The following is a 22,185-nucleotide window of genomic DNA, read 5'->3' as shown; positions in this document are numbered from 1 at the left end:
TCGCCAATTCCCCCCACACCGTCCCCCCTGTTGTTACCGTACAAGCAAGATTGTAACAGGCAACTACTTCATTTGCTGGCGTCGTGGACGTGGCTGAGAGAGCTCACACTGAGCAAAGTGGATTGTGTACGACAATCAGGCTGAGGTACAAAATTTTGGAAGCAAAGCCCTGGCATAATGATCCCAGCAGTATCACACATGGATCAAGATCGTAGATAGGTTTGATTTGCCATATGCTCACGCACTAGACATTCTCCTGGTATAGCACTCAGTGCATGGATAGTGGCCATCACGCAAAGGGATAATTGATTACCACATCATAATTGTTTCAGCTGTCTAGGAGTGACAAGAATTGGTATTTTGAACATGATATATGGGAATTATGTGTTTCGCCCATCAGGACTAGCAATTTTGCACAGCTCTCCCCAATTCAGACTCTAAGGTACGCCTCGGGAAGTTCTTCCATGCCAATCGAGCTCTCGCTGACATGGCGATCCTCGCTAGCTATGATGCCGCTCGCGGATTCACTGCTACCTGGACTGCGAGAGACAGCACCGCCTCTCTGCTCTTTACCATGACGTTCGTATCCCATGTTGCTCTTATTACCACCACGTACTGATTCGAGGAGGCGTCGGGGTTTGAAAAGGGGCTTCAGTGCTGGAATAGTGGCGCATACGATGGCGCTATTGACTTCGATGATAGACCAAAGGTTGACCTGTGACGGCTTTAGTGCTTCAAACACAAGTATATCTCAGGAGGATTACGTACCCAAACTCCATCGTGGAAAGGGTCTGTTGCTAGGGTGTAAGTGTAGATCGACTGCAGTCGCACACAAGACAGTGCTGTAGAGAATGCTCCAATACCAAACACAAAGTAGAGCACCACCTTCTCTCTATGAGTGATTTGAATGCTTCGCAGCGTGGGAATTGGAAGTAGGATAATCCAAACATCTGTGATAATATTGAAGCCTGAAGTGACTAAGGTCCCAGTGTTAGCTGGGGATTCGATAACACGGTCCAAAGTCTCTTTTGTCTCTATGCTCACAGTAGAAGAATGCTGTTGTGTTGATGCAAGTTCCAGCAACTAGACCAGTGATGTCCCAGACCTTGTGTATGGGTCGACACTGAGCAAGTACTCCAGCGACGCAGACGACGTAGAAGACTGTCAGGAGAACCAGAGTTCCGTAGCAGAGTTGCCTGAATATCTTACTGACAGCTGTAGGTTGCGTTAGGTTAAGGTTCTTGTTCTAATTATTTGTAATACTTACCGAATCTTAGGTACATGAAGACGATCGAAGCCTTTATAGTGTACACGATGGTGTAGTAAACAAATTCTACGGCATATGTTGCCTGTCTATGTTAGACGTCCCCTGAAACCGACGTTGAAAGGCATTTACCTTTAGGAGCGCAACCATGTTCTCCACCGTTAACATTTTCATCTCATATCCAAGTTTGTGTTGTTTTGAGATAAGGAGCATGATGAAATAAACGATGCTGATGAGCTGTCATAATTTGAGTCGCAGTACCCATCAGGTGGCCACCTCAACTTACCGTGGCCACAATGATCATACCATCGTCCCATCCTGGGTTTCGAATTAAGAAAAACCGTACTGCACAACGTAGAAGGACAAGCGTGACTGGGATAAATAAGTCATTCTGGAAAAACAGGTTGATCCGTTGCACAAGATGCGCGTACCCGAAATCGACGTTAATACCGCCGTGACAGCAATAAGGCCGTCTACTTGTGCTCGGTCTGCGTCTAGCATTCTGACTCAGTAGACACTCAGGTCTGGGCCAGAATTGAAAAGTTTCTTGGCAATCCAGGTTCTGAGATATATCGGTAGATGAGCTCCTCGTGAGAGACCAGGAAACTTCGAGAGTTGTCAGACAGATGTGGGCCAACAAATCTAGGAGCAATGGAGGAAGGCTTTTTATAATTCTATATCCCGCCAAACCCTGGGGCCAGTAGGAGGCGCAATGAGATCCCGAAGGCCAGGCCTTTGGCGAGCTTTCGGGGCCCATCCGCACTTCCATCGGTATCGAGAACATGATATATTGACCAAAGCCATCTCATAGGAGCCGGTAAATGTCAGTCAGACTTGAATTGACACCGCGCACGGATAGCCCACAACGCTTACTATGTAAGGACGACTATCTTGCATAAACGGCACTTCTCTTGCAGGACGCAATGACTATTCTCGCATATGTTCTGCAAAGCTGTGAGGTTCTTGCACACTGGCCAATCATATTTTATTCAGCTTCTAGGTGAGCCACTTGAGCCCGGATGATTTTTTTTTTTTTAGGTTTCAGAGCTTTTGCCAAGCCCTCCCGAAAGCTCTCACCGGTGTAGCGACCTTCAAGCAGAAGTAGGGTTTACCTTGCATCATGCAAGAGAGAAGAGCACACCTCGTCAAGGCCAGATGTCAAAGCGTCTGAGCGAGCGACCCACAAAGGTTGAGGTCTACCATAGTATGTTGCGGGGATGAACCAATCAGCATTTACTGCTAATTCCGCCTGAATAACCTCTGCATGTTTGGCTGAATAGAAGTCGGTAGTCATTGGGTAGCACTTACCATACACATTTATATATAAAGATTTTGTGACTTAGGACAAGCCTCGTCTGCCTCATGTTGACCCGTCCATCAGCAGCCCGACGACAGTTGCTGGCTACGTATTAGATACTGACACTAGATTGGTTTACTTGCAGCGTTGTGGGACGGACAACCCGTAACAAAGTCGATCATTCTTGGGTAGTATCTACGTACTTCATGGTGGCCCATTGACGACCGTCTTCCTTTGTAAGGTGGTCTGGACATTCGTACTACCTTGGCAGCGAGCGAGCGGATCGCGCTCTCGGCCGTGTTTTGTGCATGAGCACAGACAACGATGGGCCGAACCCTCGTAGTCAACAGCTGCGCACTTGGCTCCGCGCTTGATTGATGTCGCGGCTGCATGGGATGCGTAATAGCGGAGCAAGTTGTCCACCTATTTCGTTTAAGGCTCATGACCTACAGCTTTCTTGCCCTAGGTAACCTTGCATCATCCATGAGGTGCGAGGCATAGGTTGACTGAGCGATCGCAGAGATGCTTTTTGAGTTGAGGTTAAAATTGCCACTAGTGCAGAGGCCGCGAGACACAAATGCTGATTATAGGCTTAACAAGTGATCATCCAGATGCATCGAAAAGCTATAGAGTAGTGTTAATCCTGTGTATGCATTCGCGTACTCAAGTATGACTGACGTCGATGAACAAAGTTTGAACAGGTAGTCCGAGCCCACTCAATGTAACAAGATCGACAGAGAATGATAGGTCATCTTGATGCTGGACGCCGATGAACTACAGTTCGCACGTACCAGAACATGCAGTTCGTTGGATCCTAACACCCACACGCCACTTCCGTTGACTCCCTTTAGTAGATGCAAGTCCATGCAAGTCAGCGGTGCTAGCCCCCACATCGGAAGCGTACGCTCAGACAATTGCTAGATGAGGTCATGGTATCACGCCACTGGAGAGAACCTCATTCAGCGCCGATGCTTGGCGAGGACATTACACGAGCAGCCAAGAGGTCTGCAATTGACAAGGCAAGACTGACCAGGCAAGAGAAGGCCGTTGGGCCATCGGGAGTCTGCCGTGACTTCTCTCCGATTTCAATCCAGCAGAACACCTTTTCGGCCCCACCCTGCCCACTGTCCATGCAACGCCGAGACGATTATCGCACAAGATGCTAGTGACTAGGGAACCCCAAACAGTACCGAGCACACCAAGTCGCAATCAGGCCCAGTCTAGGCTAGAAAGTGTGGCACCGAAGTGTCCTCACCGACCTGATCCCCCTCGCTCATTGGACAAGGACAATGGCAAGAAGGGTTATACGTTGGCAGATCTCGAACACAGTGTGCGTGCCGAGAGCGTCGACTATAGAACTGAGGCCTTGCCTTGTGTAATCAAAGCAAGAATCTCAAATTTATCTTACCATTCTTGTTTTGACTAAGGGTTGTCTCTATTAAGCAAATAAGTAAGCGAACATCTAGGTAGTGTTTGGACAAGTAACAGATGTCGGTGATTTAAAGCTCATCTAAGCGCCTGAAGAAAAACCATGTCTATGTTGCACATCACAACTGATCCACATATCTCCTCATTTCGACCTCTAATACTGTCACACACAAAAGAGATGACAATGCAGATGACCAGTCGCAATCAATATCTTTCCGTTTCTTCTAGTTGTGTTTGTACTTGAATGAATCTTACTGAATCGGGGCGTAGCTTGGGGTTTATATACGGTGTGATTCTCCTACCGCAAAGGCAAAAATGCTCTTTCCTGCCTGGTTAAATTCTATCTGACATGAAGAGGTATGGAAGTTTAGATATTACATCATGCTTGATACTAGCAGAACAATGGCGATCGCCGAAACGGGTACTGACAGAATTCCGTTCGCTCCACTAATTTGGATGGGTGCGTGAGTAGGCGAGGACGGCGAACCAACATTGGTGCCCGAGCTGTTGCTCGAGCCGCTCTTGTACTGCTCAATTACATATTCGACGACCTCGTTGCCATAGTGGTACACGTATTCCAAATGTGGGTTACCCTTGGGCTCCATATTCACGTCGCAAAACGGGTCGCCGGCATCGCAGTATGATCGAATGCGGTTGCCGAGGCCTTCGCAGGCGCTAATATCTGCACGCCAGTAGATACCACTGCCCGTAGAGTTCCCGCGATTGTATGAAGCGTCCTTTCGGTGAGTTGTGTCACCAAAGAGCACAACGGCCACAACTAGTTGTCATTAAACAGAGTGAGCGTGAAAATATCTGCCATTAGAACTGACCATTCTTTGTAACCTCCTTGGGCAGAGGCTTTGCAAACTCCACGAGCCCATGGATATCCGTCACATCAATACCCGAGTACGGTGACCAGATTGGTGGCTGTCCACAAAAGTTATTACTAGTTATTTGAGCACCCTTTGATACTTGATTAGCACATGTTTGAATTCGTGCAGCTTCAACCTTTCGCGTACCTGGGAGTAGCCAAAGACTGCCATCTTGGAGTCAGGACACGCCCTCGCATACTCTGTGATGATTTCTTTGAGGAGCCTGGTGCCATTTCCAACAGATAGAAAGTAGTTAGGATTTTCGAAGCTGGCGGGGTATCTAATCGCCTCATAGTCGGACCCATCAATCTGCTCCGAGATAACTTTGACCACCTTCCCGGTCTCACCAGCGCCCATCGGTTCGTTAGTCCCGCGAGACACAAACATTTTCAAGCCTTTGGCACACTCGCTTGTCGAGTGTCGAGCTGAGACTCCAGCTGCAGAGAGGATTGCGGCAATCGTGAAACATGTAAGGCTATACATGACGTCGTGATCTTTGGCAGGGTTTTGAAGAGAATAGATTTGATATATGAATACAGAGTAACAAACTTGGCGATGTACGAGCATAGAGAAGACCATAGAATCTGGTCTGGCCATCGACGTGCTTTAATATTGTTTGCAAACATGATGTACGACCGCCATGACCATCAAGCGCACAGCATGACCTTTTCCAGACCAGGCTATAGCCAGGAGTAGGCTGTAGCCATGTGCCTGTCTGGTTGCGGTGGATGCGTCCCAAATTGGTCTTACAACCAGCGAAATTTGGGGGTTGCTCCACCAGCTAACTCCACCAAGGCAAGTTTTGTGGCGGGTTCCGATCCTCTTGGGGCCATGATTACGCTCTGTATTACTGGTGCTAACTACTTTCTAGCACAAGAATTGCCGCCTGCCAAGATAGCGCCTGACAGAAGCTCACTAAGCCCAACGCCACGTTTATTTCCACTATAAATAATCGGTGGTTTTAGTGCATACATCCATGGGAGCATAGCTAGGACGTTCCCCATCTGGGAGAATCGTGCGCCGAGTGGGCCATAATGACAGCCTTGCCAAGTTCCTAGTGGCTGCGCCACTTTCTGCTAAGCCCGAGTCCATTCCAGGTTCCTGCTCCATCTACCAGCTCAAAACAGCATAACCACGCGCTTCCCTTCTGGAACCCGCCATACTCGGCCGACATAATCTTATTAGGCTTTTGTAGCTACACGAGTTATGGCAGGAACTCCATCCAGTCTCGGCTGCGAAGCCTGCCGGAAACAGAAGAAACGGGTACTAAGAAGCCAAACAATCGGTATGGGATACCATCAGGCCATATGATACTAATTGTAGGACAGTGTGACCAGGAGAAGCCGAAATGCGCGAGATGCACACGCCTTAACATTCCATGCATCGGTGGTGGTATGAAGCGATGGAAGTTCAAACCGTTTGAGGGCAAGGATGTACGAAAGAGTACGGTTCCCTCTCCTCCAAGAGGCCCGACCAACGACACGACCAAGCTAGAGTCTTCACTGGTCTCCATTCTCGAGATTGAGGACATCAAATACGATCTACGCGCATTTGGTGGCCTCATGATGCCAAACCTCGTTCCCCAGATTGGTTCTAATCCAGCGCTGGACACCAGCATATCTGCTCTGTTGGCCCTGTACCGTGTCCGCTTGTACAACTACTCCAAAGTGGATGCCTTGACCAAGTATGGCCAGGCGTTAAGGTCTATGAGGGAAACATTGAACGACCCAGCTCAGTCAATACGTATGAAAATGCAGATCGCCGCAATTATATGGACCTGCCAGGTGAGAATACCCGCCATCTTAACACTAATCACACGAAAGCTGATATTAGGTGTTCCTCTGCAGACGTGGGTCGATCGCAAGAACGCAGAGCCGCACCGACAAGTTGTGTCACATCTATTTCGAGAGGCCATCACACAAGGAAAATTATCAGAGATTGAACCAAGCTACGTCTACGGTCTTTGCCAGTTAGCTGTAAGATCCACCTAAATCTTTCTAAACTTGATTTTATGTCGCTTTCATTGAGTTCATGTTAATCAAATATCAGGTCTATGCAAGCTGGTTGAACCCCAATTTCCAATTAGGCCAGTGGTTCTGGGACGCCTGCCGGACTGTCGATAGCCCTCGGCCCGTCAGATATCATCAAGGATCCTTCCTTTGCCTCGAAGTTGGAACTATGGCCGAGGTGACACACTACTTAAGTGACCCAGAACGGTATCTTGCCGGACTGGAATGTGTGTATCGCCTCTTTCAAGTAGAGAAGCCACAAGTTCGCCATCTCCTCGCGCTGTCGACAATGAGCGCACTGTCACCAACTGCCACTCCAATGGACACCAAAGTATGCGCATCCTACCGATTTGCTTACACGATTATGCTTGGATTAGGGTCAATTCTGAACTACTTCATCCGCATATTCGACAGCAACCCCATACTTCTTGAAGAGTCGCACCATATCATTGACGAGTCTATCTGGGTGGCTCATGAGTACTCCCAACTTCGGCCCTACGGAGCTACCTTCGTACCTGACTACCTGAAGATGGTATGGGCATCTATAACCGACTTTCACCGTTCTACAGAGATTGAAGCCATACTCATCGACTATCAAAATGATTTTGAGGGCGCAGCATATCTGGAAGAGGCACTTGCAATAAAGCAGCGCCTTCAAAGGACGAAAAAGGCTTATGCTCGTCCCAGGGCAGTTCAAGAACCCCCCAGCGGTACAAAGCTGCTGGACGCAGATGCTACACATCACCCATCAGCAATGAGCGAGTGTATTGTGCTCTAGCAGATTATGCCCCACATTGTTCATCATCACGTATACGTCGTCAAACCTGTGCGATATTACGACGATCTTCCACAATCAGCAGCCCCTGGAGGGCCATCTTGCTCCAGTAATTGCCATCGCCAAGTTTCAAAGAAGCTTCCTGCAGGTAAAAGTTCCTTAAGTCTTGGGAGAAAGAGCTGATTGGTTTCTGTGGGGTGACTTGGGAGCCAGCACGTCACTAAAAGAAACTATCTACGGCGCACACCTTGCCATGTGCTTATGTCTTGCTGACAGCCAAGCAATCAGCCGCACCGCTAAATGTCCCCCTTGGTTTGGTAGATTCTTCTGCTTTAGAAGCAGAGCCTCGTTTCAATCATTTTTACCTTCTCTAATTTGCGTTCGAGTGCCACTCTGCTTTTTCCTTCGCATAGGTACGTAATCGTTTTTCGTTCTAATACATACTTGTTTATATGGCTGTGCGGCTTGGCCGCATCAACTAAGTTAGGTTGTGGATCCGCGAAGGGTCTGTCATCGGCAGGGAACTTAATAGCGTGATCTGAGTGGTTTGAACGCGAGCCCCCTTGATTAGTGTTGCTGCAGCCCGCCTTGGCGCCCGAACAGCCTCCTTGGCAGCAAGTTTACGAGGTCTCCAGTTGCGAACACCAATTGCTCATTAACTGTCCTGAAGAAGATTCATCTAGCCTCTCTAGGGTCGGTGATGACTGGTAGACAACTGTCGCTTTACGATTTGTTTGCCATCTTTCTATTCCATGATTTTGCTAACGAAGTCTCTATTTATTGGCCAGTAAGTAATGCGGATGTTAATTCAGATCATCGTGAAATTGGCTGAACCACCAATCAGTCACCTCTGACATGATCATGCGGAAAGTTGGACTGTCTATGGTTACACAGTGGCATATCAGCTTAATGGAGCTGGCTAGAGTCATGGTCGCGTATCACCATACGGTAAGAGCGATACAATCGCGGGTCTGAGAACCGATTTCACTAGCTTCCAGCCCAAGACTGGCTCGGAATATGTGGCCTAGACAATCCGACATGGTGTTACAAGGATAAGGGACAAGCCTGGATAACTTTTGAAAAGGATAAACCAGCTTTGATGAAACGTAACCAAGGATGCCTAATAGACGCGAAACAATGTAGTCATAGTGGACAGTAACAGAGTAGCATGTGAGAAAGTGATTTTGGGATCTAATTCGAAACCCGTGGCTATTCACTAAGTAGTTAGATGTGTGATCTTCGTTATTATAGCAACTGCTAGTGAAAGTTAACACATATCTTGACCCCCAAACCAGAGTCTTATACTCCTGCAAGAGCCATTTTTAGTCTCCCGGGCTTGATCGAAGGGAACTTGATGTTTCCCTCAATCCTCTCGCCTTCTTTACACTCGGTAGTTCATTCAGAGAGGATATTAGAACTGGAATCAGTTGTTGTGTTTCTCTGTCGTATGATGGTATGCGCATCTGAGTCTCGCGTACATCACTTTATGAGAGTGAAAGATCATCGTTGATCTCATCCAAAAAAATTCTTCATACTTAGGGTATTTCCAAGTTGAGGATTCCGCTGGTCTGTAGTTCTGGCTCTGGTCGTATCTCACAGCCTGGTGCTGGGTCATGGTTTCGAAAGTGGTTGGCTGGAAACATCAGATCTTCTTCCCACAGTTTTCAATAGGTTTCTATAATGGGACGGTGGCTCTTTTCCAGAATATGAGGGGCACTGAGACCGAGATTGACTGTCAGCTTATCTCACTTATCATGATCCCTATCAGGACCATGTTTCCATGGGATGGAATTCATTCTGGTTCGGTGCATATTCTTGGTGAATATATGTTGTGGGGGGTTCTTTGGGCCAGGAAATCGAAGATGGATGTTGCTCTTCCTTGCGGTTCTATATTGATAAGAGCTGCAAGTTGGGAACAACAGCCATTTTCATCTCGTGCGATATATCAACAATGGAAAGACCTCAAATAGGGTCGAAATCAATTGTCATACTAACCACGCGAGCCCAGTAATGTGCAGTTGCCAGCCTGATGTCATATATAATGTTATATACCCCTGAGGGAATTGTTGTGTCATGCTTCTCCAAATCTTTGTTTCAATCTCGAGCCAAATATGGGATTCTTTGGTATAGATTTGGGTATTTGTCTGCGACAAGGCCTTTGCAGTGCAATGCCATAGAGACTTGTTGAAACAAGAATACTTAAGCACCTGAACAATATTCGAATAGACCTGTGTTCGGATGTGATAGGCGATGATCCACGGGAAACAACAAGGGGGGAGCTATATTGTCAAGGAATTGGTACGCGACAAGAAATGCCTTGATAGAAGCAACATTAGAAAGGCATGGTAGAATGTATATCTCTGCAGAACCGACTTGGAATATGCAACCGAGATGTGCACGCGAGGCTTGTAGGTTTTGTCTTTTCGTGGATGGAGCCACATGCGACTCTAAACTCTCTGGATCCCGAGGAGCCCGGGAGAAGAGATCGAGTGATCGAGCTCAGCTCGGAGGAAGGATCGAAAAAGAAGAAACAAATACATGTCCAGAGGCTACATGTATGTCCAATCATCAATCACGCTCTCGAAAGAAAAATGATAGCCACGCGTAGGAGAAAACAAATATCTGACAGCCTGTGCGGTAAGGGAGCAGTAAGGAATGAAGTAAGCCTGGCGGGCTTGTCTCCCTAACTAGCTGCTTGCAACGACCCAATAACTGCACGACACCAACACTCACTATCAAAGCTCGCTAACTTTACAATGTTCACAAGTCCAGGTGATTTCCGGCTTTCCCGGCTTGACCCTCCAGGGAATAGAGATATCAAAGGCCTACATATGAGAGCTCCCAATTGTTTAACCTCTTGATCGTATATTCATCCTTTGGGGTCGTAGTGATGCATTACTCGATAGCCCGAAGGGTGGTGAAAAGAGAAGAGGCGCGAAGGCACTGCGGCCAGTGAAGGAGCTGAACCTGAGGTGTGGGAATGGCACTTGGAACCTTTTGCATATGTATCGGCGCCACAATCACACCCCGTCCCTCGTAACCTAGCGCGATGTAGGGTAGGCTATGTATTGTATTGTATTGTATGAATACGGCGAGCTAGCAGAAAGCGTGGCTACCTCTAAGTTTTTTTTTTTTTCTCTTTACCTACACGAGGTGTTCACTATGCGACAAGTGCAAGATATTGCCAAGATAAGGGATATGGGGTAACCTGCAAGGTCCGAAAGTTTACTCCCCACACTTCCGGGGATTAGTCGGTAGATCTCGATCGTAAAGTTCTCAGGGAACTTGGCTGTTGTCTGGGGCCTTTGTCTCTCTCCCTCCCTTACTCGAGTACGTCGTCGTCGACAGATCAGTGCCCCACGGAAAAGGTGCAGTTCTGCTGACATAGGTAGTTACGGACTAGACTAAAAGTTGCATCTTGCGACCCTAGCGTTAAATCATCTGGAAGATCGTTGCATGAACAGTCTGTTTACACAGGCATGGCACGGAATAGGCGGCTTGCTCCGACCGCAATAAAAGCGCCTCCATTTTCTACTTTCCAGCTTCGTACCCATCCACTCTCCACAGATGATGAAAGGAGCCCGCGGGCTGCCTATCGTCCCCGGCCGCAAAATCGAGGACTCCTGCTATCGGCATTGTGGCCAATCACAGACCGGCCCAGGGCATAGTGGCTTACCTGAATGGAACGTCCAACAGCCTTGGCTCGCCGGTAGAAGGCGCTATCACAAGCGAATGGCACTAAAACCCGGGGTAGGCCAGGGGCCGCATTCGATCGGCCGGCGGCCACGGAACCCGTGCAGGCCGTGGTAGCGGCGCGTCGTTTTTGTGAACCAACTTAACCTAGGTAGCTTACTACCATCGACGAGCATGAACACGCCGACAACGCCGACAACCCGCGCTTATCTTCATCTCAATAGCTCGTGACAGACCCTCGCTGTGGTCATGCAATAATAACCAGCGCCGACTCATTTCAGGTGATGCACGAGGCGTCTCTCTTTCTAGCCGCTCGCTCGTATAACTAGTCAAAACCCCCCTGGGCCTGATCGCATCTTCTTCGATCGCACCCGGTCGAACCTGTCGGTGCGTGGTCCGTCTCAGGCGCGTCCACATCCCCCTCCCCATCCTCGCTTTTAGGCACTGGTTCCTCCACACGTCGCCATGGCTTCTGAACCAAGACCTTCGGACACCACACCTATGATCTCTGTCGCGTACGATGCGACCGAGTCACCATCTGCTGTGACGGCCAAAGAGGCCTTGAAGTTGGGGCACGACGTCACCCTGAGCTTCTCGGGCGATGCCCTGATCGTGAAAGGTAGGCCCTGCCCATGCGAAGAAACCACCCATTGGAGGACATCTGAAGCTGATTGAAATCATTCACGCAGACAAGGCCATTGCGAAGCGAGAGCGGTCCAAGTTCTGCGGCGTACCTGTTGGAGCCGCAAAGTCCGAGCTTCCCATCCCTTTCTACAACGTCCTCTGGGCCGAGGTGACCGAGAGCGCACTGCTAATCGACTACGCCACGGTTTCCAAGAGCCACGCCAGACCGCGAAAACTAAAATACCCTCTTGATGGAGTCACACTGGAAGACGCTGCGGCATGGATAGAAGAACTTTTGAAACGAGCATACGGTACAGCTCAGCGGAGGAAACGCGCCAAGGTCCTTGTGAACCCGCTTGCAGGTCCCGGCGGCGCCGATAAGATCTGGGAGCATACTGTCAAGCCACTCTTTGAAGCCGCCCGCATGACACTCGATGTCTCCCGGACCGAGTTTCACGGTGAGGCCATTGCCATCTGTGAAAAACTGGATCTAGACGCCTATGATGTTGTGATACCGTGCTCAGGCGATGGGCTGCCATATGAGGTGTTCAATGGCTTGGGCAAGCGTCCGGATGGGCGTCGCGCCTTGCGCCAACTCGCTGTCGCACACATACCATGCGGTAGCGGCAACGGCCTAAGCTGCAACATAAATGGAACCTATAAGCCGGGTCCTGCGGCTCTAGCCATTATCAAGGGCGTACGCACACCCTTGGATCTGATGAGTGTGACTCAAGGCGATCAACGGATGTTGAGTTTCCTCAGTCAATCCTTCGGCATTGTGGCTGAATGCGACTTGGGCACCGAGAACCTCCGCTGGATGGGCGCAGCAAGATTCGACATCGGTGTCGTGCAGCGGATCTTCACAAAGCGGACCTGGCCATGTGAGGTCTCTGTGAAGACTGTCATTTCAGACAAGGACGAGATCAAGGCACATTACAGGAAAGAAACGAACTCGGCAGATTTTCACATCCGACGAGAGGGGGATGCTGCTAGCTCCTCTTCGCCCAATGCCGACTCCGTGTCCAGCGAAAACGAAGCGGGCGAAGGACTGCCACCGCTGAAGTATGGGTCCGTCAATGACAAGTTGCCTGCCGATTGGGAGACAACCACCCTCGATGATTTGGGCAACTTTTATTGTGGCAACGTGAGTAAACAAACAATTGGTCTTGCATGGGCCGATACTGACATTTGTAGATGGGTTACATGGCCCCGAATGCAAATTTCTTCGCTGCAGCTCTACCAAATGACGGATTGATGGACCTTGTTATCAACGACGGCACCATTTCTGCAATGAAGTATGTTGACTTGATGACCTCCATCGAGAGTGGGCACTTCTTCAACAACCCACTCATTTCGTACCGCAAGATTGTGGCGTACCGTCTCACGCCAAAGCAGAAGACGGGCTACCTCAGCATCGACGGTGAAGCCGTTCCTTTCGAGCCTTACCAGGTTGAGATACATCAAGGTTTGGGAACGGTGTTGTCGAAGAGAGGTAGATATGAGATTCCGGGGCCAATGGGATGGGACAAACTGGGGAGCGGAGTAGTTGAGGGTAAGAGCAACGGCACGCCATAGTGCTGGCGTTGTGCCAGAAATAAGCCCTTGCCAAACAGGAAAAGTTCCAGGAAGCTGAAGCGAGAAGAAAAGGAACAGAGAAAGGCTCAGAAGGCCTACAAAACTGCCAGCAAGGGAAGAAAGAAAAACTGCTGAGAGGCGAAGGTCGTGATCGAACTGAGCTGCAAGATACCCCTATAAATCATGCATGAGACGAAGACGTCGGTAGTCTTGACCCATTGAATACACACTTAATTGAGTACTATCATAATGTTCAGGTTCAGTAAGTCGATTATTTCATGGACCCGTACCATGGGTATCTAGACCTTTTGTCCTAAAACGCCCGAACTCCGTTCTCTAGTTACCAGAATATGCCACCAACAGCGGTTCAAACGCCAATGCTCTTTCTTAGTCGTCGAATCCGCCAAAACTGTCTCTATCGCTGTCCCCATCCTCCGTCATCTCCTCGTCCTCGGCTTCGGTCCCTTCCTTCTTTTCATACCACGGCAGCCTCTCGTCTGCCAAACTCTCCTTGGCCCTGGGCTTCACAGGAGTGACGGTCTTCCCTATCATGGCCTGCAGGATCTCTCGGATGCCGTTCAGGAACTCCGCGTCGGCCTCGGTGCTGTCCTCGCCGATCATGCCCGCCTTCTCGGCCTCGTCGACCCAGATATCCAGAACGTGCAGGCGCAGGCCGACGGGCATCTTCTTCAGATCACCCGTGGACTCAAAGGGCCACTCGCGGAAGAGCTCGAGCAGGGCGGCGCGCCGCGCGTCGGCGGCCTTCTTGCCCTTGGCGCCCTTGGCCTTGGGCACCTCGTGCGCCCAGACCAGGCTGCGGCCGAGCACGCGCCTGACTAGCAGCAGGAATTTCTCCATGCGCAGCACGTCGATGCCCGTCGTCCACTCGCGGCCCATGACGTCCCAGAAGCCGACGAGCCAGGGCGCGACGGCGTCGTCCGGCAGCACGTCCAGCAGCGCCGCCAGGTCCGCGCACAGGTTCTGCTGCGGCACCGGTCGGTCGCACATGTACAGGCTGTAGAACAGGCCCTTCCAGAGCTTGAGGTTGTCGAGCGGCGTCAGCGCCCGCGAGGTCGTGCTGGCGCTGAGGAACGTGCGAAGCGTGCCGAGGGCCGAAGTGCGGATTTTGCGGTCTGGACACTCAAGGAGAACGGTCAGCGATTATACCTTTGGGCCGAGGGGTTAGGCGTGAAGGCCGCATGTGGACATACCGCTGGATGCGAGGTTCTTTAAGAACGGCATGCTCTTCTCGTCGGCTGCCATCTTGGCTGGCTGAGCAGGACGTGGCGTTTTGGAGGTGAAATGTCGCTGAGACAGAAGGGCGCTGGAAGACCGCAAGTGTCAATCGCCGTGACAGGCCGCTGGCTCGATAGAAGAAATGGAATCGCTTGGTCGTCGCTATCTGGTTGGAGGGATGATGCAGTTCACTGCGTTTTGGTGCTGTCGCCTTCCCCGGAGTACAAAAATTTTGGCCCCGCGAAGGGGCAGTGCGGAACGGTTCCGGGTGGCACCCCACTTTTCAAGACTATACTAGAGTTAGGTAGCCATAACCAACTCATACAATTTAGTTTGTTAGCACATCCTGAGTCCGGAACAGACCGTACAATGTCTCGGATATATCTTCTCTATAGTCAATTTCCGCAGCGCCCAGGTTGTATCTTTTGCCTCCTTGCGCTCACGCCATTCTGACTGGGCAACTAACACCTGCATTCGCGTCTCATTATCGGTCCGCGGAAGTATAAAGATAGAAGAATACCGGCTCTGGATGGGGTTGACCCGGAATTATTGCTTGTACTTGCCTCCAGATCTACTCAACGTCGCCAAAAGATACCGACCCATCCTCATCCACTCAAGCTCCCCATCACAGGCTTCAGTAATTCCGGCACCACCACTGCAGCATCACCAGCAAACACCCAATCGGTCCCGGGCCGCATATTCTTCACATCAGACACATCGAGATTCACAACTGCGATTCTTGCGCCCTTCTTCCGCGCGACGTCAGCAAAGCCCGCTGCAGGCCAGACGCTTCCAGATGTGCCGATGACAATGCACAGATCGATAGGCTGTGAATCATTAAACATGTTATCGACCTCTGCCACGATATCTGCAGGTAGGGCTTCGCCGAACCACACGATATTAGGCCGAAGCAGGTTCGTTGAGCACTTGGGACACTGAGGCAGATCTGCAGGCGGGATATTGGACGGCTCCGGCACAACTGCCAGTCGCGACTCGGTGCTCTCGTCATCGCCTGACTTTAAGGCCGCCTGGTCTGTCCGCAAAGGTGCTGCTTCTTGGTAATCATGACCCAGGATCTGCCTGTTCTTCCGTGCTATGCCTTCCAGCAGCCAGGCTGTGGCTTTTGGTCTCTTCACGCTTTCGTTGTTTGACACAGTTGCATCCTGCTCCTCAGGTGAAGCCGCCAGGGCAGGAGTGAGAGGGTCTTTGAAATTCCCTCTTTCGATGTAGCCGCAATTTGCCTCGTCGCTGCACCGCATGTCAAACAAGTTTCCGTGGAGCTGGTTCAGCTGCGCTGCTGGGTGCTCAGCTCTTGGAGACAGGTTATCGACGTTTTGCGTCAGTGCCATGAAACCTGGAACCCGGCGCGCCAACTCTGCAAGTGCATAATGTGCGGGATTTGGAGCTGCGCCCAGCGCTAGTCTGCGCAAATGGCTTGTGTACTGCCAGACGAGGCCCGGGTCGTGGCGGAACGCAGCCGGTGTCGCGATTTGGGTGGCGTCGTAATTGCGCCAGAGACCTCCAGAGCCAACACCACGGTAAGTGGGCAAGCCGGAGGCGGCTGAGAGTCCAGCACCGAGGACGGCCACAATGCGCTTGGACTGGAGGAGGGTCTCGTGGAAGTCAGCCACGGCCGCTTCGTCCAGATTGGAAGCGGGCAATGTCGACACAGCCATGGCCAGATCAGTATATTTTAGGTCCTCAGTCACGAGTTAGCAGAACCTTGTTTTATGTTGCTGTTATAAACTTAGCATTGCGCGCAAACAGTATTCCTGTCAATAGTCGGGCAGATTGTTGCGTTGATTGGTGCTATTAGGCAAAAGTATATGGAAAAGACTTGACGAGTCTGGAAGTTGGTAATGGATACGTTTCGTGATTACTACACAGCCACAATTTCCGCTAGGCCAATGACATGCGCGATCGACGGTTTAGCAGGATTTATTTAACTGCGCATAAGTCGAAGATACACGCCTACCAGACCATTTGCGAATAGTCTCAGATTACTTTTTTCGGTACTCATCTGCAACATGTTCACTTTATTTGTGCATAATGAACATAGCTAAGTGACGAGTCGCCAAGGTGTGGTCTAGCGGAACACTCTCTGATCTATAGTTAGATTGGCTTCTCTAATACATGATCTACGGCGGTATATGACCTCTTCTTTGAACATGTCAAGTTCCTGGACTCTGGTTCTCCCTGTCTTGAGCCATCGAAGATAGCTCGATCCGACTGTAACACGGGAACAGAGGAGTCCCAATGGCGGGCCTTTTGCTCAAGATTTTTCCGCAGTCTGAGTATTTTCCGAGAGTCCAGCCTCTTCATTTCCAGACCCCTCCTTCTCTTGAACTAGATGTTGCGCAGTAACATGCTCCTGCGTCATGGAGTATCCTTTCACTGTGAAACTAAGCAGCAATCCTGCAGCTGAAAACGCCAACAGAGAGAGCCAAATTGAGCTTAGAGCATCTGAGAAAGCTTGTATCATTCGCGCCTTCGTATCGCCGTCGTCCATATCCTGGATCAGAGTGACTATGGCGGTGGCATCACGCGAGTACTCGTCCGCGAGAGAAGCGAAACCCGGAATTCGAAGCAGTGTTTGTTTCAGTGAGTTCTGGAAGATAACTCCCGATATAGCTACGCCAAGAGCTTGGCCAAAGATTCGGATGAACGAGAAGAAACCTGCGGCTTCGCCGTTGAGATGAGGTCTGCAGAGCGTCAGCATATGGCAGAAAAGAGGCATGAAGAACACTTCAGCCCGGTCACGGGTACGTACTCAGTTGCGGCTTGGATGGCTAGGATCTCTGCCGTGAAAAGCATGCCAGTTCCGATACCGAAAGGAATGTTCAAGAAAACCCATTGAGTGATACTGGTGTTTGTACCAAGAAGGTACAAAAGGCCAGCGCCAAGAGTAGTCAGAGACCATCCTCCCCACAGGGCCCATCGATATCTTTTCCACCGCCCTGTAAGGGCACCTACCGCAATGCTCGAGAGGGAGAGTCCTACTGTCTCGGGGAGGAGTGCTATGGCTGAAGTAACTGGCGAGTACAACTTCACAGCCTGGTAGTATAAAGCTACAAAAGATGATCAGCTCACAGTCGTAGATTTGTGCAGGCGGGGTAATCTTACTCAGGAAATAAATAGCCGCCCACAGGACGAGGCCATGCAGCATCGTTTGGATATAAGCGGAGATTGCTGTCCATGTTTTAAAGATTCGCTTGTCCACGATTGGCTCTGAAGCAAAGTTGAACTCCCAATAGACAAAGGAGAGCATGCCTAGAAATCCGATGACTAGTGGTACCAGTGCTTGGTAGGATGACCTGCGTCTTGTCAATACGCCTGGTCTCAAGCAGTATATGTCTCTTGCTTACCAAGGAAATCTGACACCTCCGGTAGTAATACCAAACAAAAACCCTGCAGAACTGACTGAAAACAGTACGGAACCAAGCCAGTCAAATCTCTTGAGCTTCTCAATAATTTGCCCTGGTATCTGCGCTTGTTTCAAAAATAGCGTAACGAAAAGCATGCCCACACCGACGATTGGCAGGTTGATCCAGAATATCCACCTCCATGTCTTCATGAATTTAGTTCCAGCATTGAGAATTTGCAGTTGTGATACGTACAACATCTTGAGCGAATCCAGCTCCGATCAAGGGCCCAGTGGCAGTGCCGATACCCCACATGGCGGAAATGATACTGAACCAAGTACCGCGGTGTGCAAGGGGGACCAGATCGGATATGAGAATCTGGTAGATGCGTCAGTTCAGTTCTCTGCAGAATTCTACAGTGATTTAGGTGTGGGCAAGGCGCACCTCCAGAAGGACAATCAGCCCCCCTCCTGATAATTTGATAAGCATGCAATTCAAGACTTGAATGGGATTAGACAGCATACCTCCTGCTCCCTAAATATATATTTGTCAGACTACGTTAGAGAACATGTGATAGGTCGATACATACCTGAATAGTCCTACCGACGAGCACAAGTTTAAAATTACGTGCGAGGGCAGCAATGAGCGAACCACTTGCAAATCCAACGCTGCTAACATAGAGCATCTGCGAGTTTGATGAGCGAGTCATTTCGCCGTTGTGCGACCTGTGGACTTACGATTCTTCGACCCAGAATATGCGACATTGACGCGACTGTGGGCTGGATAATGGTCGAAGCTAGGAGGAAACTAGTGCCAGACCAGAATGCTTCCAGAGCGGTACCCCCTAATTCTGCGCTCATGATGGGGAGAGCAGTTGGTAAGCTGGTTGATTCAATCGCCACGGCTGCCACGATAGTGAGAAGAGACATGAAAGCCAGGAGGAAACGCTTGGTGGGCTTCCACCCATCATCATTGCGTAGGTCGGCGACATCACCGGCGCTTGGGGTTGCGCCGGGCGCTGGCGCCGCTGTGGGCGTGATCTTAATAGCCTCCATTCTTGCTGGATTTTACTGGTACATGAGGGAATGTTGAAGCGCATTTGAGTCCATTCGGGCGTAGTAAGAACTCTTGTTGACTTGGGAAATAGCAATCAAGAAAGCGGTGGGCATGTGCCGCTTACCTGCATCTGTAACCTTAGATGACTAATTCCTATCGGCTTGGGATCAATCAGGCAACCCGGAAACCGGCGGTCAAGTTGCCGCTTTGGATAAGCGCATAACCTAACTTAGGCCATAACGGACCATTCGCCCGCTGTGGAGTACGAATCCCAGTTCGCCAAGTGATGGGCATCAAATGCAAAAAGCGCCCAATGGTCTGTAGCCAGTCCCTCTCACCTCATCAAGGAGGAATTGCAGCGTCTAACGTAGCCATGTCTCGATCCTCATTCCCAGTACCAGCGCCTGGGAAAGTCGGCCAATTGATGTAATCACGTAATTGCACATTCCATTTTTCTAGGAGTACATTTACGTATTAATGTATCAGTAGTTTCATTTCATTATTTGTCAACGCACTGAAAGTGGTAGTAACATTGTCCAGCATACTTCTAACGTATAGTGTCTACGACTCTGAGCGAAATAATCTGGTTTGGCCAGGATTTACAGGCGGCACAAGCGCCCATTTTGTGTTCGAATACCTTGCTCCATACTTCGTACCTCCCAGTCTTCGCTACCGACTCCAGTTGTAGCGTAAAAGACGCTGTAAGGGTCATACGTACGCTTGATTCTCAGCAGCTCCGGATAATTTAGACCATAAAAGTCATCTTGCCAGTTGGGTTCCATTATATTCGCTTCGTTAAGGTAAGAGCCTCCCATCTTCTCTGATGGGGCTACTTCACGCCAGACGTCAAGAATATTATTCATAAGCTCCGCTTGAGTATCAGCCATTTGCTCCGATGTGGAGTGTTCGGCAAACACAACACCTGAGCTGAAGTGCCCGAGAGCGTTGCGCAGGGCGGGATTAACCGAGTTATCAACGTGGAAGGGGTTACGCGGCGCCAGGGCGAACCCTGTAATGTCATATCCGCGCTCGCTAACAGTACGAATAGCCTGAAGGGAATTCTCTATGCCCTCAGGGTTGGCGAACAATTCGCGAGGAAAGAGGCGGCTTCCCTCAGTGATAGTGGGCACAGTGACGACAAGGTCTTCATCTGGCCATGTTGCTATCCATCCTTCGTGGAAGGATTCGTAGAACTTTTGCTCGTTGGTGTAGGGGATGCCAAGCTCTTTCAATCGGTCGAAGAAAGGTTTTGTGACCCTGTTAAATGCTTCGATAGTAGTATTTGGTGCTAGCTATTGATGCGCAAGGTTTAGCTATGAAGGAGCATCGCCGATAGATAGTCAACTACTTACCATAGGCTCAAGTGCAAAACTGAAATCGGAGTTGTTGTAGAAGGAGCTTAGTCGCCGGGTATTAGAGAATCCATAAAAGCCAGCACTGGTGAAGCGTTCGATGTTCTCAAAATAAGAACGAGCGCCCTCCCAGAACGTCTCGTTGCTCACATTGGCTGAAGTTTGGAAGGAGATAGCGGATGTCGTTAATGGAATTGTGGGATGAAGCCTTACGACGACTGTGAACTAGAATTTAGTAAGAGAAACTAGTATTAGCGCGAATGCTGGACGTACCTGATGTTACCACTCCCCAAGTGCTACCTCCACCTCCACGGATAGCCCAGAAAAGATCCGGATGAGACTCTGGAGAAGCAATCACATATTGACCATCTGCTGTCACAACGCCGGCGGCAAGGATGTGGTCGGCTGCCATACCGAAAAGGCTAGACAACGGCGAAAGCCCTCCTCCAGTGAAGTAGCCTCCGGCAAAGCCAACACTCTTATGGCCAAGTCAGTCAACTTAGAATTATGGAAGATATGGTATACTTACAGCGCACATTCCCGCAACTACAGATGCATCGTGGCCATAGGCGATTTGAGAAACCTCGAGGGACGTAACTCCAGCCCCAGCGTGGATAGTCTTGACAGATGATCGTCCAAAGTTAGGCAAGTACTCAATGCTCTTCAAGTTATGCGTCCATATACTTAAAGCACCAGCTCCGGACGATTTTCCAAGGTAATCATGGCCGGTGTTCTTGATAACGATTCGAAGACCAGAATTGCGCGCAAAATTGATCGCGAGCTGTATATGAGCAACTGTCGTCGCATTCACAGCGTAAGTCGGATAGCCACCAATAGTACAGCTTGAGTTGCCGGTGCCATCCACCGGTAAACAAGTCAATCCTTCCCATACTGGCCACATCACTGACGTTGGATCTTCCATGCTACCGTTACTGTTAGTGGATATAGAGAGAAAAAAATTGATTGCTCGTGACTGACTGCGTATGAGGGTTGGTCCAGTTGGCGACTATTGCTTCGCACTTCGCAGCGTTATAAACCTCCCATTCACGATAACATGGTGCGGCTAGAGGAACGGTTTTTATCAACGCACCGCCAAGAGCATCGTCGAGAGCATTCCACTCTTCGGACGACGGCCAAGCGGCATCACCCGGGAATACCTTGCATCCTCCGCTAGCAGTAATTGGTCCACTAGTGTTGAACGCGAGTAGATGCGCATTCTTGCTGCGATACTTTTTGAGCGTTTCGGTTGTTAGAACATCCGTCTCAAATCTGAACCGGGGAAATGTTGTAGGTTCAGTGGTGGGCTTGGCACAGCTATACCTTGTAAACAGGTTGCCACCACCAATGAGGACGAAAAGTAGCCAGTGTGAAGGCATCGGGTTTGGTAGGCCGGTGCCGCGAGACTATTCACAGTTAAACCGTAAAAGTTTGGATTAATAGCCCTTGGCCTGCCTATGATAGAGCGAGCAATGTGTATGGCTCAACTTCACGCAGGTCGCGTGTCGTCTTACAAGAAACTGCTATCGAGTTCACTATGTGCCGCAGTGACCCACCGAAACCCACCTGCCCCATGACCTCGCCTGACAGTATCTATTGGACTAACCTGGGATAGATTCGGGATTGAACTGCATGAGCCAAGACA

General features: G+C 49.9%; 8 protein-coding genes across 8 annotated transcripts; 2 read left to right on the top strand and 6 right to left on the bottom strand.

Moving 5' to 3' along the window:
- Positions 1–430: 430 nt before the first annotated feature.
- On the bottom strand, positions 431–1,765 carry JN550_003522 (uncharacterized protein; the record flags this gene model as incomplete). The annotated part of the gene is made up of 7 exons (XM_049314936.1): positions 431–715; positions 769–977; positions 1,045–1,215; positions 1,268–1,349; positions 1,397–1,501; positions 1,551–1,582; positions 1,696–1,765. The coding sequence occupies 7 exons, from the start codon at positions 1,763–1,765 to the stop codon at positions 431–433; spliced, it is 954 nt and encodes a 317-aa protein (XP_049174713.1).
- A 2,598-nt stretch (positions 1,766–4,363) lies between these two features.
- JN550_003521 (uncharacterized protein) lies at positions 4,364–5,218 on the bottom strand (the record flags this gene model as incomplete). The annotated part of the gene is made up of 3 exons (XM_049314934.1): positions 4,364–4,767; positions 4,820–4,952; positions 5,009–5,218. 3 exons carry the CDS (start codon positions 5,216–5,218, stop codon positions 4,364–4,366), a joined length of 747 nt encoding a protein of 248 aa, XP_049174712.1.
- A 1,037-nt stretch (positions 5,219–6,255) lies between these two features.
- Positions 6,256–7,648, top strand: JN550_003520 (uncharacterized protein; the record flags this gene model as incomplete). Its single annotated transcript, XM_049314933.1, has 3 exons — positions 6,256–6,604; positions 6,695–6,837; positions 6,911–7,648. The coding sequence occupies 3 exons, from the start codon at positions 6,256–6,258 to the stop codon at positions 7,646–7,648; spliced, it is 1,230 nt and encodes a 409-aa protein (XP_049174711.1).
- Positions 7,649–11,803: 4,155 nt separating this feature from the next.
- JN550_003519 (uncharacterized protein) lies at positions 11,804–13,537 on the top strand (the record flags this gene model as incomplete). Its single annotated transcript, XM_049314932.1, has 3 exons — positions 11,804–11,957; positions 12,028–13,106; positions 13,157–13,537. 3 exons carry the CDS (start codon positions 11,804–11,806, stop codon positions 13,535–13,537), a joined length of 1,614 nt encoding a protein of 537 aa, XP_049174710.1.
- Positions 13,538–13,924: 387 nt separating this feature from the next.
- On the bottom strand, positions 13,925–14,800 carry JN550_003518 (uncharacterized protein; the record flags this gene model as incomplete). The annotated part of the gene is made up of 2 exons (XM_049314931.1): positions 13,925–14,670; positions 14,749–14,800. The coding sequence occupies 2 exons, from the start codon at positions 14,798–14,800 to the stop codon at positions 13,925–13,927; spliced, it is 798 nt and encodes a 265-aa protein (XP_049174709.1).
- Positions 14,801–15,378: 578 nt separating this feature from the next.
- JN550_003517 (uncharacterized protein) lies at positions 15,379–16,449 on the bottom strand (the record flags this gene model as incomplete). Its single annotated transcript, XM_049314930.1, has 1 exon — positions 15,379–16,449. One exon carries the CDS (start codon positions 16,447–16,449, stop codon positions 15,379–15,381), a length of 1,071 nt encoding a protein of 356 aa, XP_049174708.1.
- Positions 16,450–17,045: 596 nt separating this feature from the next.
- Positions 17,046–19,190, bottom strand: JN550_003516 (uncharacterized protein; the record flags this gene model as incomplete). The annotated part of the gene is made up of 9 exons (XM_049314929.1): positions 17,046–17,475; positions 17,544–17,841; positions 17,897–18,087; positions 18,139–18,341; positions 18,391–18,513; positions 18,580–18,605; positions 18,660–18,669; positions 18,725–18,820; positions 18,873–19,190. 9 exons carry the CDS (start codon positions 19,188–19,190, stop codon positions 17,046–17,048), a joined length of 1,695 nt encoding a protein of 564 aa, XP_049174707.1.
- Positions 19,191–19,790: 600 nt separating this feature from the next.
- JN550_003515 (uncharacterized protein) lies at positions 19,791–21,919 on the bottom strand (the record flags this gene model as incomplete). Its single annotated transcript, XM_049314928.1, has 5 exons — positions 19,791–20,483; positions 20,544–20,761; positions 20,817–21,021; positions 21,073–21,466; positions 21,522–21,919. The coding sequence occupies 5 exons, from the start codon at positions 21,917–21,919 to the stop codon at positions 19,791–19,793; spliced, it is 1,908 nt and encodes a 635-aa protein (XP_049174706.1).
- Between the last annotated feature and the right edge of the window lie 266 nt (positions 21,920–22,185).

This window comes from Neoarthrinium moseri (genome assembly GCF_022829205.1).
Source record: "Neoarthrinium moseri strain CBS 164.80 chromosome Unknown scaffold8_Wmoseri_CBS_16480, whole genome shotgun sequence".
Lineage (NCBI taxonomy): Eukaryota > Fungi > Ascomycota > Sordariomycetes > Amphisphaeriales > Apiosporaceae > Neoarthrinium > Neoarthrinium moseri.
Note: the sequence above shows the minus strand (reverse complement) of the source record. Positions and strands in the feature narration are given on the sequence as shown.